The sequence below is a fragment of the Manis pentadactyla genome, chromosome 1 (assembly GCF_030020395.1).
Source record: "Manis pentadactyla isolate mManPen7 chromosome 1, mManPen7.hap1, whole genome shotgun sequence".
NCBI lineage: Eukaryota > Metazoa > Chordata > Mammalia > Pholidota > Manidae > Manis > Manis pentadactyla.
In genome coordinates, this window is record NC_080019.1 from 72,071,834 (window position 1) to 72,089,203 (window position 17,370).

The 17,370-nt window shown below is 34.1% G+C and overlaps 1 protein-coding gene across 1 annotated transcript in view; it reads left to right on the forward strand.

Moving 5' to 3' along the window:
• Window positions 1–17,370, forward strand: part of DNAJC13 (DnaJ heat shock protein family (Hsp40) member C13) — a 149,837-nt gene that overhangs the window by 74,785 nt on the left and 57,682 nt on the right. Inside the window, exons 22-32 of the mRNA XM_036877277.2 lie at window positions 272–425; window positions 4,994–5,097; window positions 5,183–5,342; window positions 6,611–6,673; window positions 7,734–7,835; window positions 9,356–9,460; window positions 10,277–10,479; window positions 11,544–11,628; window positions 14,206–14,360; window positions 14,874–14,919; window positions 16,746–16,900. Coding sequence (XP_036733172.2) covers window positions 272–425; window positions 4,994–5,097; window positions 5,183–5,342; window positions 6,611–6,673; window positions 7,734–7,835; window positions 9,356–9,460; window positions 10,277–10,479; window positions 11,544–11,628; window positions 14,206–14,360; window positions 14,874–14,919; window positions 16,746–16,900 — 1,332 coding nt within the window. The remainder of the gene's footprint in view (window positions 1–271; window positions 426–4,993; window positions 5,098–5,182; window positions 5,343–6,610; window positions 6,674–7,733; window positions 7,836–9,355; window positions 9,461–10,276; window positions 10,480–11,543; window positions 11,629–14,205; window positions 14,361–14,873; window positions 14,920–16,745; window positions 16,901–17,370) is intronic.

The following is a 17,370-nucleotide window of genomic DNA, read 5'->3' on the forward strand; positions in this document are numbered from 1 at the left end:
GTTTGGTTTCATTTTTTCCCCAGCATTTGATTATGAAAACTTTCAAACATACAAAAAAGGTCTAAGAATTTTACAGCAATACCTGTTTACTTACCACCTAGATTCTGTCATTAATATTATATTATATTTATAAAGAACTTATTTACACTCAGTAAAACTTAAGAATTCCACTGTTTTCTTGCTTACAACAAGGTATAGTGAGGGGTGGTTATGTAGGTTTTTAAAAAATGTTTATTGCCTCCTACTTTTTGCTCTTCATATATATATCTAGGTTTGGTCAGGACCATGCCAGGTCAAACCTAATTTGGAATTTCAAAACACGAGAAGAACTGAGAGATAGTCTTGAATCTGAAATGAGAGCATTTAATATTGATAGAGAGCTTGGTAGTGCTAATGTGATCTCCTGGAACCACCATGAATTTGAGGTAAAAATAGTTTTTTTTTTTTTTTGGAGTGTTTTCTTAAAAACATATATCTTTACCTTTCCCTCTTAATTTTATGTAGGAAATATTAGCAAACTTAAATCTTTGCTGAGACAAAAAATAATTTTAAGTAACTCAGTTTTGTATCTGAAACCCATATAGGAGTATTAATAAACTTGATCCTATGTGTTCCAGATTGGTTCTTTGCTTGTTTTATCCCCTTTAGATTCTTTCTCCATTGAAACAGCCTGTTCCCCTTGTTCTTTATAGCTTATTTAATGAATATTTTTATGGTAATTTGATTCTGAATGTGGCCATAGTTTGCTGTTTATTAAAATATTGATGTGAAGAACAAGGAACATATCAGTGATAATCGTGTGTGTAGATAACTTAAACTCTCCTAACATCTGTAAATTTGAACATGCTTATGACCTTGTAGGCTTTGATCTTTAACCTAACTGCATTTCCAAAACATGTAATGATTTGATTGTGCGCATTCCCTCCTGCTTGAAAAGACTTCGGCTTTGGGAGCCTATATGCTCCTGGGTTTTCTCCTTCTTCACCATCCACTCCTCTTTCCCTCATTTTCCCGTATTTCCCCATCTGCTAAATGTTGGTTGCTTCCAAAGCCTCTATCCTTGGGCCTGTTTTCATTTTTATTCATTGCCTCAGTGATTTCATCCATTCTGTGGTTTTACATGTTTTTCATTTACTGGTGGCTTCCAGATTTTTATTTATTGCTTAGACTTTCTTTCCTAGATTTCATACTTTTATTGTATGAAATTGGATATCTGATATGCACCTAGAACTTAGTTATAAAACTGTTTTTGTTCTTTCCCCAAGCCTACTTTTCTTGCAGCCTTTCTCATTTTAGAGAATGGCTACTCCTTATTTTCTAGTCAAAACCCTTGAAATAATCTTTTTTCTTATATCCCAAATAGGATAGAACATTTGTCAGCAAACTTTATTCAGTACACCTATCCAGAACCCAGAAGCCCGTTCTCTCCAGGGGTTTGTAGCAATCTCTGTTTTCACCCTGCCTCCTTACAACATGATAACCATCATAGCAACAGTGTGATCTTGTAAAAATGAAACTAGCTCATGTCTTCTCCACTCAAAGCCCTCTTTGGTGTTTCTGTCACTTCCCATTTCACTAAGTAAAAGTCTGGGTCCTTAAAATGACTCACAGTACTCTAACTCCAAGCACTCTTTCTGTGATCTCATCTCCTACTCTTCACCCTCTCACTGTCAGTCCAGTCACGTTGACTTCCCTGAAAACATCAAATTTGTGTTCTTGATCTACTTGCTGTTCCTTTGCCTAGAATATTCTTTTTCCCTGGATAGCTTCATAAATTTTATCTCCTTTAGGTTTTTTTCTGAATATCATCTGGATGAGCCTTCCCTGGCCACTTTAAGAAAGCAACCCTTTTTACACACACGCACACACACACACACACTAAACATTCTTTTTATCCCCTTTTTCTGCTTTATTTCATTACATAATTTATTATCCAACTATTATTTACTTTCTATCTGCTGTTCTTGTAAGGACAGCAATTTTTTTTATTGCTATGTCCCTGATAACTAAACAGTATATGCTTAATAAATGGAAGTTGAATGAACTGACTGCTCACAATTTATAGAAAGCAAAATGGATATACATACACACACATGTATCTGATTTTGTACAGTTTTGTACTTCTAGAAATCAGCTGTTTTAGGCTTTGGGAAAAAAATTTGATAATCCAGTCAGGGAGGTTTTTTTACAGTTGCTTACAAACCTTGAGGCAAGCTGACTGAATACAGGCTCATGGTGCTGCCCCAGCTCCTGGTCATTGGCTCCTGTGTCATGTAAACCTCCAGTTTGCAGCCTGAGTGATTGGGTGCACAGAGAATGAGTACTGTGTGAAAGTATACCATAAAATAGAGTTGATGTGTTGGAAAATGAGGGAAGGCCTGAAGTAGCTAGTGTGAATTGGGGAAACTGTATATGATGTAGGACCATTTTTTAAAAATAATTTATTTTGGTATCATTAATCTATAATTACATAAAGAACATTATGTTTACTAGGCTCCCCCCTTCACCAAGTCCCCCCCACATACCCCTTCACAGTCACTGTCCATCAGCATAGTAAGATGCTGTAAAATCACTACTTGTCTGCTCTGTGTTGCACAGCCCTCCCCGTGCCCCCCACACACTATACATGCTAATCGTAATGCCCCCTTTCTTTTTCCCCACCCTTGTCCCTCCCTTCCCACCCATCCTCCCCAGTCCCTTTCCCTTTGGTAACTATTAGTCCATGCATGGGATCTGTGATTCTGCTGCTGTTTTCTTCCTTCAGTTTTCCTTTGTTCTTATACTCCACATATGAGTGAAATCATTTGGTACTTGTCTTTCTCCACCTGGCTTATTTCACTGAGCATAATACCCTCTAGCTCCATCCATGTTGTTGCAAATGGTAGGATCTGTTATTTTCTTATGGCTGAGTAATATTCCATTGTGTATATGTACCACATCTTCTTTATCCATTCATCTACTGATGGACATTTAGGTTGCTTCCATTTCTTAGCTATAGTAAATAGTGCAGTGATAAACATAGGGGTGCATCTGTCTTTTTCAAGCTGGAGTGCTGCATTCTTAGGGTAAATTCCTAGGAGTGGAATTCCTGGGTCAAATGGTAGTTCTATTTTGAGCATTTTGAGGAACCTCCATACTGCTTTCCACAATGGTTGAACTAATTTACATTCCCACTAGCAGTGTAGGAGGGTTCCCTTTTCTCCACAGCCTCGCCAGCATTTGTTGTTGTTTGTCTTTTCGATGATGGCGATCCTTACTGGTGTGAGGTGATATCTCATTGTGGTTTTAATTTGCATTTCTCTGATGACAAGCGATGTGGAGCATCTTTTCATGTGTCTGTTTGCCATCTGAATTTCTTCTTTAGAGAACTGTCTATTCAGCTCCTCTGCCCATTTTTTAATTGGATTATTTGCTTTTGGTTTGTTGAGGTGTGTGAGCTCTTTATATATTTTGGATGTCAACCCTTTATCGGATCTATCATTTATGAATATATTCTCCCATACTGTAGGATACCTTTTTGTTCTATTGATGTTGTCCTTTGCTGTACAGAAGTTTTTCAGCTTGATATAGTCCCACTTGTTAATTTTTGCTTTTGTTTCCCTTGCCTGGGGAGATATGTTCATGAAGAAGTCGCTCATGTTTATGTCCATGAGATTTTTGACTATGTTTTTTTCTAAGAGTTTTATGGTTTTATGACTTACATTCAGGTCTTTGATCCATTTCGAATTTACTTTTGTGTATGGGGTTAGACAGTGATCCAGTTTCATTCACTTACATATAGCTGTCCAGTTTTGCCAGCACCATCTGTTGAAGAGACTGTCATTTCCCCATTGTATGTCTATGGCTCCTTTATCGTATATTAATTGACCATATATGTTTGGGTTAATGTCTGGAGTCTCTATTCTGTTCCACTAGTCTGTGGCTCTGTTTTTGTGCCAGTACCAAATTGTCTTGATTACTGTGGCTTTGTAGTAGAGCTTGAAGTTGGGGAGTGAGATCCCCCCCACTTTATTCTTCCTTAGGATTGCTTTGGCTATTCGGGGTCTTTGGTGTTTCCATATGAATTTTTGAACTATTTGTTCCAGTTCGTTGAAGAATGCTGTTGGTAATTTGATAGGGATTGCATCGAATCTGTATATTGCTTTGGGCAGGATGGCCATTTTGACGATATTAATTCTTCCTAGCCAGGAGCATGGGATGAGTTTCCATTTGTTAGTGTCCTCTTTAATTTCTCTTAAAAGTGTCTTGTAGTTTTCAGGGTATAGGTCTTTCACTTCCTTGGTTAGGTTTATTCCTAGGTATTTTATTCTTTTTGATGCTATTGTGAATGGAATTTTTTCCTGATTTCTCTTTCTATTAGTTCATTGTTAGTGTATAGGAAAGCCACAGATTTCTGTGTGTTAATTTTGTATCCTGCAACTTTGCTGAATTCCGATATTAGTTCTAGTAGTTTTGGAGTGGAGTCTTTAGGGTTTTTTATGTACAATATCATGTCATCTGCAAATAGTGACAGTTTGACTTCTTCTTTACCAATCTGGATTCCTTGTATTTCTTTGTTTTGCCTAATTGCTGTGGCTAGGACCTCCAGTACTATGTTGAATAACAGTGGGGAGAGTGTGTAGGACCATTTTTATTTCTTGCATGGCTGTGGCAAGCTGAGAGGGCATGAAGCAGATCCTTAACAGTGTTTTGATCCTTTCTTCACTTGAGCCTTCTTGGACACCACCATACAGTCCTACGACAGTTGTTATCAGCAAGTTTTATATTCATAAAATTGGTGTGTAATTCCAACTCTTTTAACATTTAACTGAAATAATAAGTTATATTAATTAAAAATGAATTACAGATATTTTAGGAAGTGATGAATTTTTTTCTGTTAAAGGCTGTCTTGTCCAGAAAAAAATGCTCTAATAGAATTTAAGAAGTGGTTATGTGGAAATTGCCAACAATCTACTGTATAAACTAAAATAATATGCTTTGCTTATTAATAAAGGTTAGATATGAATGCCTGGCAGAGGAAATCAAGATAGGCGATTATTACCTGAGGTTACTCTTGGAGGAAGATGAGAATGAAGAAAGTGGTTCAATTAAGAGATCGTAAGCTACTCTTTATATCTTCTCATATTTGTTTTCACTGTTAGCTTCATGGCTAATTCTCTTGTGAACTTTTTTTTTAATATAGGTATGAATTTTTCAATGAGCTCTATCATCGTTTCCTGCTCACCCCAAAAGTAAACATGAAGTGTTTATGTTTACAAGCCCTTGCTATTGTTTATGGCAGATGTCATGAAGAAATAGGAGCTTTTACAGATATAAGATATGTCATTGGAATGTTAGAGAGGGTAAGGATATCATTTAAGGAATTGCTATTTGATAGTATAATTGGTGTATGTGTTAAATTTTCAAAAGTAAATTTAAATTCTGATTTGATTACATTGTTACCATAACTTTCTGCATAAGTTTTTATGTAATCTACATTATACTTACTTAAGTATAAGTTAGATGAATAGGAAAATTACTGATGGGTTAGTATTTGTCCATGTCAGTTTATTTTTTTCAGTTGCTGCTTTTGAATGACTTTAGCGACCTATTTGCCAGTCTTTAAGTATGGATGTGCTGGACAGGTGTGTAAAAGAAATAGTGACTTTTAGAGTTACATGTACTATGGGTTTTCCATTTTGGAAAAATCTTAAATGGTGGGAACATACTAAATTTCAAAGTGTAAAGATAGTGAAAGTTTTTAGAACTGTAACAATAACCAAAGAAACAGAACTTTGTATTAGCAATTTTCTTTAAATTTTAGAAAGTTTATCATTTAACTCTTGATCATTGTTTGGGGAAAGAACAAATTGATCAATTCATCCGTTGTGCAGCTCAAATTTAAGTGTTACCTACTTGTTGCAGTATATACATTTGATTCTTTCATTTGTGTTTCCCTTCCTTTTTACTTTTAACAATTGAGAATAATCAGTTAGATTATTCTCTTAGAACTATTTCACCAATTTTTAAAATAGCCATCAATCCTTGTTGTAATTGCCTTAACTGTCAATCATGCTTTATAGATTAGAAAACTGATTCTGAATCAAGTCACAAAACATGCCTAGGAAATAACATAACCTGATGAAAGTCTTTATTGTTTGCTGACACCAGATTACACTATTGAATTCTAATTTGTTGTTATTCCTGTGAACCTGAGTGCTAGTGGCATAACATTTGTGTTTTAGGCAGATACATTTTTCCCACTTGTTTGTGTTCATCATAAGATTTATGTGAAACATCATTAATCCTTTAGAATTTTTACTTTATTCAAGAGTATCATTTGGGCCAATTCTTTCATTCATTTCAGTTTTTGCATGTATTCTTAAAGCTGTAAAAGTAATCTGTTTATGACTTTTAATATCTCCCTTTTTAAGAAATTAGACAAATTGTATAAAATTGTAGAGAATGTAAGACATTATGGAATTGTAATAATTGACAGTCGTCTTTGATTTTCTAAATATATAAAAATAAAAGGTGGCATTATTTCTTGTTGACTCTTGATTTTGTCAAGTGATGGTAATAGCTTAATTTATGTTTCTATTCATCACTAAATTCTCTTTTATTTCTATAGTGTACAGATAAACTTGAACGAGATAGGTTGATCCTCTTCCTTAACAAGTTGATCCTTAATAAGGTACAGTATTTTTGTATAACTATGCTATTGTTTCCAAATAAGCTATATGAGTATGTAATAAAAAAAAATATGACAGTTTGGGTCAATTATCCAGACATGGTTCTTTTCTTTTAGATCAGAAAGCTCTGTGCTGTTGACTCCTGGAGGGAAACTTTTGCCAAATATTGTATATTCTGTCCTAATATTACAGATACAGTAAATTAATGATAATATAATTCTGAATGAAGAATAATGAGGGATGGAATCATTAGCTGAGTTTTCTTCAGGGAATCTTTAGGATTAGAGTTTAGATAAAATAAATGCTTGACAAAATGGAAAGTTTCTAATTTATCAATGTACATTTTGATGATAAAAAGTAATTTGAAGACATACAACAGTTACTTTTAGCTCTTCATATTTTCTTTAAGACAATAGGTTCATGCTGGTTTCTGACAAGAATTAACTAATATAGCATTAATTCAAAATTGGTGTTGCAATGAAGTATGAGCAGGTTTTTAAAAAATTTTTTTTAATACTACTACTTGCTGGGTTTTATTCTTTCAGCAAATGATGCAGATGTCCTAAAATGAAGTATAATTAATAAGTCCTACAAAAATCTAAATTAAAACCTCTAACTTACAAGAAACTGCCAGTTTATAGCTTAAGTTTATAAAAATAAATTGGAACATTAAAAGTTTTTTTTAATATAACAAAGTATACTTCTGATTATAAAATAATCTGTTCATTAACAAAAAGACCTTGGAAAATGCGGTATAACTATAGAATTAAAGAGTTTATTCCTGCTAGGCTTAATTTGTTTATTCACTTTCACTTTGTTTTGCTCAGAATATATTTAAGTAGAAATTCTTAATGTGTTCTCTTTGTAATATCGTTTTGGCCTTTTAACCTTTGTCTAAATTCATGTTCTTGAACACAACGTCCTGAAAATACCAAGTAATCCTAGTTGTGTGTCAGTTTTTCCTAAGAGATTCCAAATATTCTCATCTTTGAGAGCCTTTAGGTAGTAGTGCCTATTGGAAACAACAATTTTAGATTATGTAAAAATGTTTTTATCTCCCAGAAAAATGTTAAGGATCTCATGGATTCAAATGGAATTAGAATCCTTGTGGACTTGCTCACCCTTGCACATCTCCATGTAAGCCGAGCTACAGTACCACTGCAAGTATGTATGCTTACTTAGATTTTACAAATTTAAAATTCTTTGATTAAAATTTTAAGATCAAAGAATCATAAAAATATGAAAGTCTGCCAATATAATGTCACTGTGAATCTATTTCTGGAATAATTATTGTAGTATTAATACCTGGGAGATTTAGTTACAAAGAAAAATTGAAATAACTGTAAGAACAATCCAAAACGGACAGTGATCAATCTAGTTTTATTTTTCCAATATCTCTTTTGTCTTATAAAGTAACTATATCTCTAATATGGCTTATTTTGAGGCAATATGACCTTTAGGATTTAAACTGAATTACTCAGTTATGTAACTAGAACTTTCAACATTGACAACCACTGAGAATATACTTTATAGGAATATATACCTTATAGAGGAATCTGGGGGTCTTATTTGAAACCAAACAGTAGGAGAACAGGGCTGTTAAGTCTCTATGGAAAAGCCTCATCTGATACCTAACTTATAGAAGGAATCTATATTTAGTTCATTGGTGACTTTTTCTAGTTCATTGGTGTTACATTTTGTTTTGTTTAATCTCCTTGTGTGAGGTATTGTATCACTGGATGTTGGCTGAACTGTGAACAAACTGCTATTTGAATATTTAGAAATGGCATTTTCTATTATCAGGTATGAATAATAGTCATAATACTTGTATAGCATTACAGCGTACCAGTTACTGTTTGGGTAAACATAATATATTATCTCTTTAAATCCCCTAATTTTACAGAGATTAATGGGCCCTCCCATTTTACAGCTGAGAAAATTGAGGAACAAAGAGCATATTGCCCAAGGTCACTTTAAGGGACAGCTAGAGTCAAACCCAGAAGTCTTTGCTCTTAATCATTCTGCTGTACCTCTCTTACATGAATCTAACTGAAAGCTTGTAGTTATGAGAGTATTTAAGAGCCATGTTAATAAAATACTCTATGTAAAAATTCAATCCTAGATTCTCATACATATTGATGTATGAAATTATAAGAATTATCTGTAGTGAGGGTGGTAGATTTAAAGTAAGTGTTTAAAATAACTAAAAACTTTCCTGTCCTGTAATAATTTTAGCTTTTGGATCTCAGATGCTTATTCAGAGTTTTGTTGGAGCAAGTTGTTTTCCCTCAGAAGAATTTTAGTGTTTTGAATATTAGCGTTTAAGGTTAATGGTATATGCTTGTTTACATATCTATTTGCACTATTTTTTGCTACTAAAATATTAGTAGTGTCTTGAGAATTTATCAGTGATCATTGGGAATGTGGATATCTTTGAATTTCACTTAGATTGCCAAGGGATTTTAGGAATCCATTTATTTCCAATGAATATTAAAAAGGAAGTAGCTGTTTTGGACTACCAGGTTAGACATCTATTCCATCATGCTTAAAATGAGATCACTTAAAATTTTAGGTGAGTTTCTAAAGGAATATAAAACCAAGAAAATGGTATGGTGTAACTTTTTATGGCATATACCCCCTTAGATTTCTGCCTTGAAAAATAACTAAATCTTTTTAAAACTTAGAGCAATGTAATCGAAGCTGCTCCAGACATGAAAAGAGAGAGTGAAAAGGAGTGGTACTTTGGCAATGCAGACAAAGAAAGGAGTGGCCCGTATGGATTTCACGAGGTATGACTCTTGGAGAAACTTTCTGTGAAGGTCTTATCCTTTCTTATGCCCTCCTGCTTAGCACACACAGAGATGTGGAATAATTTAAAACTGTGACTTGAATTACTGTCATCACCTGCCAAGGCTCTGCCATTCCATTTTCCTATGAAGGATTAGATGGCTTGCATGTTAGGGAACCATACACCTGTGTGTGCTCCCACCCACACATGCACCCACACATATACACAGTCGTGTCTTCAAACCTTTTTGTTTAAAAGTTGTTATGGAGGTGGCAGTTAACATTTTTAATTAATTTTATAAAATAACAATTGCTACCTTAACAATTATGTCAAAGTAGAATGCTTCTGTGTGGTATGAACAAGTAAGTTTTAATATGCAGTCTGAAATTCACTGAAAATCCTGAAATGTATGGTCCAAAGACAGTTTCTGTTTTAATAGTGCTGAAATTTGATCCTGCCCTCCCATTCTCAGCCTCCCAGGCTCAGTTGGAATTTAGCCAAAAATAGTTCTATAGAAGATCAGGCCTTCTGCTTATATATCATTTGTTCATTTTACATTCTACCTACGTTTATTATTATTTCTGGTGTTCCTTATGCTCTATAGGTTGGTCAACTAAATGATTATTTTCTTAATTAGTAGCCAAATTTGGGTTCCTGAAGGTCTGTCAACAAAAGCTTATCATTTTTCAATAGTGAACTCCTCTTATGTTCATTTTATAGCTTAGTGTATTTACTGTGAAAAAGAGAAAATATTAGTTAAACTTCTCATTTTGCTTTACCTATGTGTTTTTTATAATGATGCCTTCCATTCATTTAGATGCAAGAATTGTGGACCAAAGGAATGTTAAATGCAAAAACCAGGTGCTGGGCTCAAGGCATGGATGGATGGCGACCACTCCAGGCAATACCCCAGCTTAAGTGGTGTCTGTTAGCCAGTGGACAGGCTGTACTAAATGAAACTGACCTTGCTACCCTTATATTGAACATATTGATCACAATGTGTGGATATTTCCCAAGCAGGTAAAATGTAATTGAACATTTCCATGGTTAACAGGGACTAAAACATTGTCATCTTCTCATTTGTATGGGTGCTTCCTTAGAAATGGTATGGGGACTACTGTGGTGATAAGAGCAAAGTTGTTTCATTTGTGGCCTTGGAGAAATAATGCTTTAAACGTTGGAGCTTTTTGAAACAGACGTAAGGAAATAATTTGCAAATCATGATAAAGTAGCTAAAAAGCAGCCTTGTCTGGGAGACTTCAACCATTAAAAAATTGCGGCTTGCTAAGTGTACTCTAGTAACAGTAACAGTTGGTCACATTCATGTGACTCAGATATGAACATTTTGACAAACAGACTGCAGTCCCAGACAGTTGTGCCAACCCCTGATCTGTCAGCTTGGTCACTCCTGGTATAGAAAGTGAATCTAGGTTCACAACTTGCCTTCTTGACTAGTGAAAGTAAGAATTTGTTACCACTGACAATTGTAATTATAACCCTTATATGGAACTTCTGATCTTTATAAAATATTTGCATATACATAATTTTGTTGTATTACTATGCTAAAGATATTCTGTGGTGGAAATTACTGAGAAATTGTCAATTTATGTAACACTTGAGGCTTTTGTGGTTCCATTTCTCTTTAAAATTCAGATCAGACCTAAAACCATACAATTATTATTTAGAAGTAATGTAGCGTTAAAATCAAGGCTCTGCTTGGAAAATACAGAGAGTAGTTACAGTGAAGTTGAAGTTACAGGACAAAGATGGATTTGCCCTCTGGGGGGAAGTATCCACTGACAGTGTGTTGGACAACACCAAGTTTAATCAATTAAACAAGAGTCTTTGGCTCTTCTAGGGTACTGTTTTTCAAGGAAATCTTATGGAAGGAAATGAAGTCAAATTAAGCAGCCAAGTAGATTTAAACCAAAATACCTAATCATGTTCCCAGCTGTATGAGAGCTTAGTCTTCATTAACAAAAAAGTAAGGTAAACATGCTTCATGCCTAGTAGAATGTCATATGCTCTGAACTTACAAACTTTAATAAGTATATTAAATGTTGACCTTAGAAAATATTTTCTAGGGACCAAGATAATGCCATCATTCGGCCTTTACCCAGAGTGAAAAGACTGCTGTCAGACAGCGCTTGCCTTCCTCATGTTATCCAGGTGAGTTACTTTCACGTTACCAAATTAGGAACAATATTTTAAGAATCATTTTCCCTTAATTTCATTATAAGTCCCAGTCTTTCTTTTGTTGGAGTCTAATATATTTCAACAAGCCTGAATTTTGAATTACATTTATTCACATGCTCCTAATTAATTTGATTTTCTGAATATACTGTGGAGGATTATGTATCCAAGAGCCTAAACATGGGAAGCCTCCAGACACCAGAATTATTGTCAAAAGGTTTTATTTATCTTCCATTCTTGAAATCACACCACTGTAGTAACTAAATGTAGTTATGGTGCAGATTTATGTTAGAACTGCTGGGAAGCACACCAGTAGGCCACAGGTGTGGACCTAATAATCCTAAAAAATAATCATAGTAGTCTTGCCAGCCTTGCCTCAGCGTTTTACTCTTTTCAGTTACATGTTTTCCTGGATAGCAACTGATCCAAAGCATTGAATGGGAATTGCGTGGGATATACAAAAGTATCTTTTTTTTTTTCCTCATCATTCTGCTCCTTTAGGTTCTAAACTACCTAAACTTATGATTAGCATAAACCCCAAATACATCAGGTCCCATAGATTTCAGGTCAGTGTTTACCATCTGTCTATTGATTATGCTGTTGCCAAATTATTTTTCTATAGTAACCACATATGGCATGACTTTAAAATATATGCCAATTACTTGTGCCATTTGCTTGTCTGTTGTGCATTGGTGTGAAGACAGGAGAGTTACTCAGTTTGTGTATTTATGTTCATAGATACGTTAAGTGCCTGTGTAAGTCACTGCTAATGAAAGACTTCTGAATATGACAATGACAGTTCCCTGTCAAGTTTTTCTTTGCTTCATGCCAACCTCATTGTTTAAGCATATCAGCATTTAAAGTTTATGTGGTTTTCTGTTGTGGACCTTTCTGTTCAGATGCTTAAATGAAAAAGCACAGCTTGTGTTTGTTGAGGGCTGTGTGGCTGCCTATGTGAGGTGGGGTACGAGGAGAGAGGTTTGTTTTGTATTCTGGACCCTCTCAACATGTGGATAAAAGACTGCCTAGAAAATCTCTCTCCCCCAAACATTTTTCCAGGACTTAGGAAACTGAAACAAGAAATGTAAATGCAAATGCTGTTGAATTTCAGACCAGCAAAGCATGACTGAAAAGCTTTTGAGATGTGATAAGTGTAACATAAAATCTTTGTGGGAGAAAGATACTTTTTTGATTTACCGAAAATTTTTAGTATTCTTAGTGATTAAAATGCTTAAAGAGAAGAATTTTATTGATAAATCTAGGTGTTTTTAACAGTATATGCCTCCTAAATTTTTTATACTGAGTTCAAAAACTTTCTTAGAAGTTATTATTGTTTTTCCTTAATTGTACTTATTTTTCTATATCCTGGGAGACCTTAATCTTGCCAAGCACAGGTAGGCAACTGTAGAAGTTTTCAGGAACATACCATCTACATTGGTTAGTACAGATTTCTGTACTTCATTTGACTTTTAGAGCAAACACTAGTTTTACCATTTGATAGAGCTTCAGAATTTTTAGAGAGTTCTAAGATACAGTGAGTGAATGTCCTAGGTTTTCTGGTATAGTCACAATTGCAGATATTCTGGGGTTTTGCCTACTAATTCTCGTATTTCTATTAAAGTGATGTCAAGTCTAAAACTACAACTGCCATTAACACTAGGGAATATTTTGTGTTACTGTATCTCAGTTTTTCCTTCATAAAATATGTCATAATACTACACACTTAATCTAAATACTTCTTTAAACAGATAAGATAGCAAAACACAGAGAAATTTAAAGTATTTACTTAAAGACATGTGGCTATTCAGTCTAAAATCTATCTGAGCCTAGAACTTTGACTTCCTAATCTGAACTAACACTGACTGACTCTTGTTATTGTGATGACATTTTTACTGGTAACTTTTGACCCAAAACTGGGGCTTCTTTGGAAGTGTTTATTGAAAATTGAAGTGCCACTTTTATTAAGAAAAAGATTAACTAAATTTCTTTACCAAGTGTTCGTTCATAGCATCTATAGATTTTTGTTAGTCCAGATTCATTGCAGTGGTTCCTGAGTTTCCCTTTAGGGAAAAATTTTAGCTCAAATTTTTAGAGACCACATCTTTTGGTACTTTCCAGTAGAACTACTAACTGTTACCTTCTGCCTGCAATTTTAGTGCTGTTTCACTGATAACTGTTGTCTGCTTTGCTGCTTTGGTTCTCATGTAGTCTTCAGGGAATGTGTCCCATCAGCTCAACCAAAACTAACCTGCACAAGAAACAATTTTACCTATGTTCATGACAAAACTTCAGGCACTTGTGAGCCTTTTCTGAATAAGTTTTGATCAGTTCTCAGTATTTTACCTTTTTTGAATTAAATGTTACAAAATGAATCATTTTTCAGATCTTTTGAATTTGCTAGGCAGGATTACTGAATCACAGATTTTTTATTTTGTGACTTACTCTGAATATAAGAAACTATAATCTCAGCACATGAACATGTAAGCCTAAAATAAATGGCAACATTAGTTTTTCTACAACCGAGTAACAAAAACATTTTATTTCTTCTTTTAGCTACTGCTTACCTTTGATCCTATTCTTGTTGAGAAGGTTGCGATTTTGTTATACCATATCATGCAAGATAATCCACAGTTACCTCGTCTTTATCTTAGTGGAGTATTTTTCTTTATCATGATGTATACAGGTTCCAATGTGCTTCCTGTTGCTCGGTAAGAACTTTATTGGTAACCTATTTAAAATTATTGCTTGAACTGTACATGGGCAGATTTTTTTTTAATTGATTTTTTGTGTGGGCATGAGTATGTCATTGCTTTTATTAAATTTTCCATTGTAAAAACTGTTAACTATGTGTCTGAAAATTTGGAAATTACATTAATAGGGAAAAACAATTACTCAGATTTACTCTACCACATCTAACTTAAGAATTTTGTCATTATCTAATATATTAATATATGTATTTAGTGTAACTATTCATATTGCTCATGCATTTTACAGTTTGCTTCTTAAAATTGGGTAATTTTTCATAACCTAAGTATGACCATACTTTAAAAATCTTTCTAATTCATTTATGTTCTTTCCTTAATTAGAAATTAAACAATTTGGAAATATGGATTTACAAGTTGCCTTTTTTTATAAATAAAAAAATTTGACCTTTAGAAAACTAAGATTACTAAATCCCAATCAGTTCCTATATCTAAAAGGTAATTTATCTTTTTTTCTAGATTTTTGAAGTATACACATACCAAACAAGCTTTCAAATCAGAGGAGGTAAGCCAGGTTAATCATCTGAGTGCATAACTTAACACTGGGTAAGCTGTCTGAGCAGTAAGGTGAACTACCCATGTATTTTGCTAGATTATAAGCACTTGAGGGTAAAAACTGTTTTATCCATTTTTTAACTTTCCTTGAGGTTCCTGTATATAGAAAGTCTAAGCTAATATATATTTTTTTATGAAAATAAATGCCCATAGAATTAATATTGAAATTGTAGATTTGAATTATAACTGATATCATTGTTTATATAACTTGTTCCCTTAGTGTAAAATGTAGATTAGTAATTTTCATAAATAATTGATTATAAACCTAAATCTCAGTTAAAATTCAGTAAGACAGACCTCTATTTGTTCAGATCCCAGGGTGACAGAAGTCCTAATTTCTTTCTTGAAGCTACTTAAATTTTCAGGTACCCTCAAGTGTTCTTGCAGTTCTACTGAGGAAGAAAAGTAGGAATCCAAAAAAAACTGAGGCTTATCCAGGTAGCTCTAACAACTTGAAACTTTATACCTACATTTTGCAGAGAGATTTATTACCAAAATTTAATTGAAGGATGTTTCAAATTTTATGAGGGTTTTCATAGACCACTGATATTCAGATTTTATGGAGAGCAGAAAAATAAACCCAGACCAGGCCACTGTTCAGGACACTAACCAAGGAATGTTATATACCACTTTCACAGTGGGCCGCAGACCAAACCTGCATGTTTTATGGAGCCGGCAGTAAAGCCCTGGAAAATAATCTGTCCAATATTGAAGTGATGCTATGGCAGTATAATTTCCACAGCTTTATACAAGTAGAAATAATATAAAAAAATTTTCTTCTAATGCTGTCATCTTAATGTAGCATTAGGCATTTCTGGCTTTTTTCTCTTTTTTCACTGTGTAGTTACACATATGTAGTCTTACTTTCAGATTTCATAATATGAGAAAATGTTCACATCATTTTACTTAATACTGAGTAATTACAGCAAAATCATGTTTGTTGATAGCAGAACTGTGGATATAGAAATTACCAAATAGTAGTATTCTATAGTATTCTAAAGAATAGGATGAGCAATTCTTAACCCAAACGTTTATGGATTTTATTAACAAAAACTCTGAAAATATTCACCGTGTCATTTCTCTTTGCACTAAGTGGTTTGGGTTTTCCCCTACCAGATTCTAGAGAAATAAAACATTCTTAAGTAGCCTACAAGGAAATAGGAAAATCTTTATAGTCTTTAGGATTTTGTTTCCATCAAGTAAAGAAATGAGTTTAAAAATTTAGTATGATAAAGTATGATCATTACCGATTCCATTTGGCCAGCCAGAGCCTATAAAGTCCTTAATACAGTTAATTACTTTGAATACTAATGTTCTGTCTAAATCTTAGCCATACCTTTAGGAGGACAAATCTCTTTAAGATTTTGATTTCAGGACTTGTTTAAAACAAAAAAAAAGCAGGTGCACATAGGAACTGCAGCCAACACTGTAACACAGAAAAATCTATGTAAATCTTTACAGAATTTTCCTTGTGTTGTTCAATACTGTTGCACGTGGTCCAAGGCTGGTAGACCTAAGTAGTATTGGCAGTACCTGACAGCCGAGGAGGTTAATTCTGCTGCAGGCCTTAAAGGTTCCTCCTTGCAGCTCGTGCCAAGCCAGTTTATACCACAGACCTTCCACTTCACAATTTGCTCTATTTCATCTAAATTTCCAAAGCATAAAAGTAATTTGTTCTTAAATATTTTATTTTTTAAAATGTTCTCTAACCCCAATTCATGTGTTAGAAAACTAAAAGAAAAGTTTAGTGTTTCTGTGTTTTATTTTGTTTTAAAGACAAAAGGACAAGATGTTTTTCAGAGAAGTATACTTGGGCACATTCTACCAGAAGCAATGGTTTGTTACTTAGAAAATTATGAACCTGAAAAATTTTCTGAGATTTTTCTGGGAGAATTTGATACTCCAGAAGCAATCTGGAGCAGCGAAATGAGGTAAATAGCCAGTTGATTGTATTTTACACTCGGAAACTTTGCTTGTTGTCTGGTTTGACTTCTGTTAAAATAAACGGCTTTCCCTAGTTGTATAATCTAAAGTAGTCATTGGAGCCATCTCAAGTGATAGATTTTGACAAGACTGTAAGCTGTTCGTATTCTAACATGATTTGACAAATGTAAGGGAGGGCAGGGATCCTATTACCACTGGTGCTTCTTCAATCAGCTTATAGAACTGGTAAAATTTTAGGCTATGAACTAATATGTAAGGAATACATAGGAATAAAAATCGAGACACACCTCCTAGGTATTTGGAAATGGAATGACTCCACTAATTAAAAACTGCTCACATAGAATGGGTCAGACCAGAGATACCCACTGTCATTGGAGAATGAGGGCTCCCTAGCCAGCACATTTTGACCTTAATCTGGAGGTTAGCATTCCTAAAAGATACCCTTATTAGGAGGGAG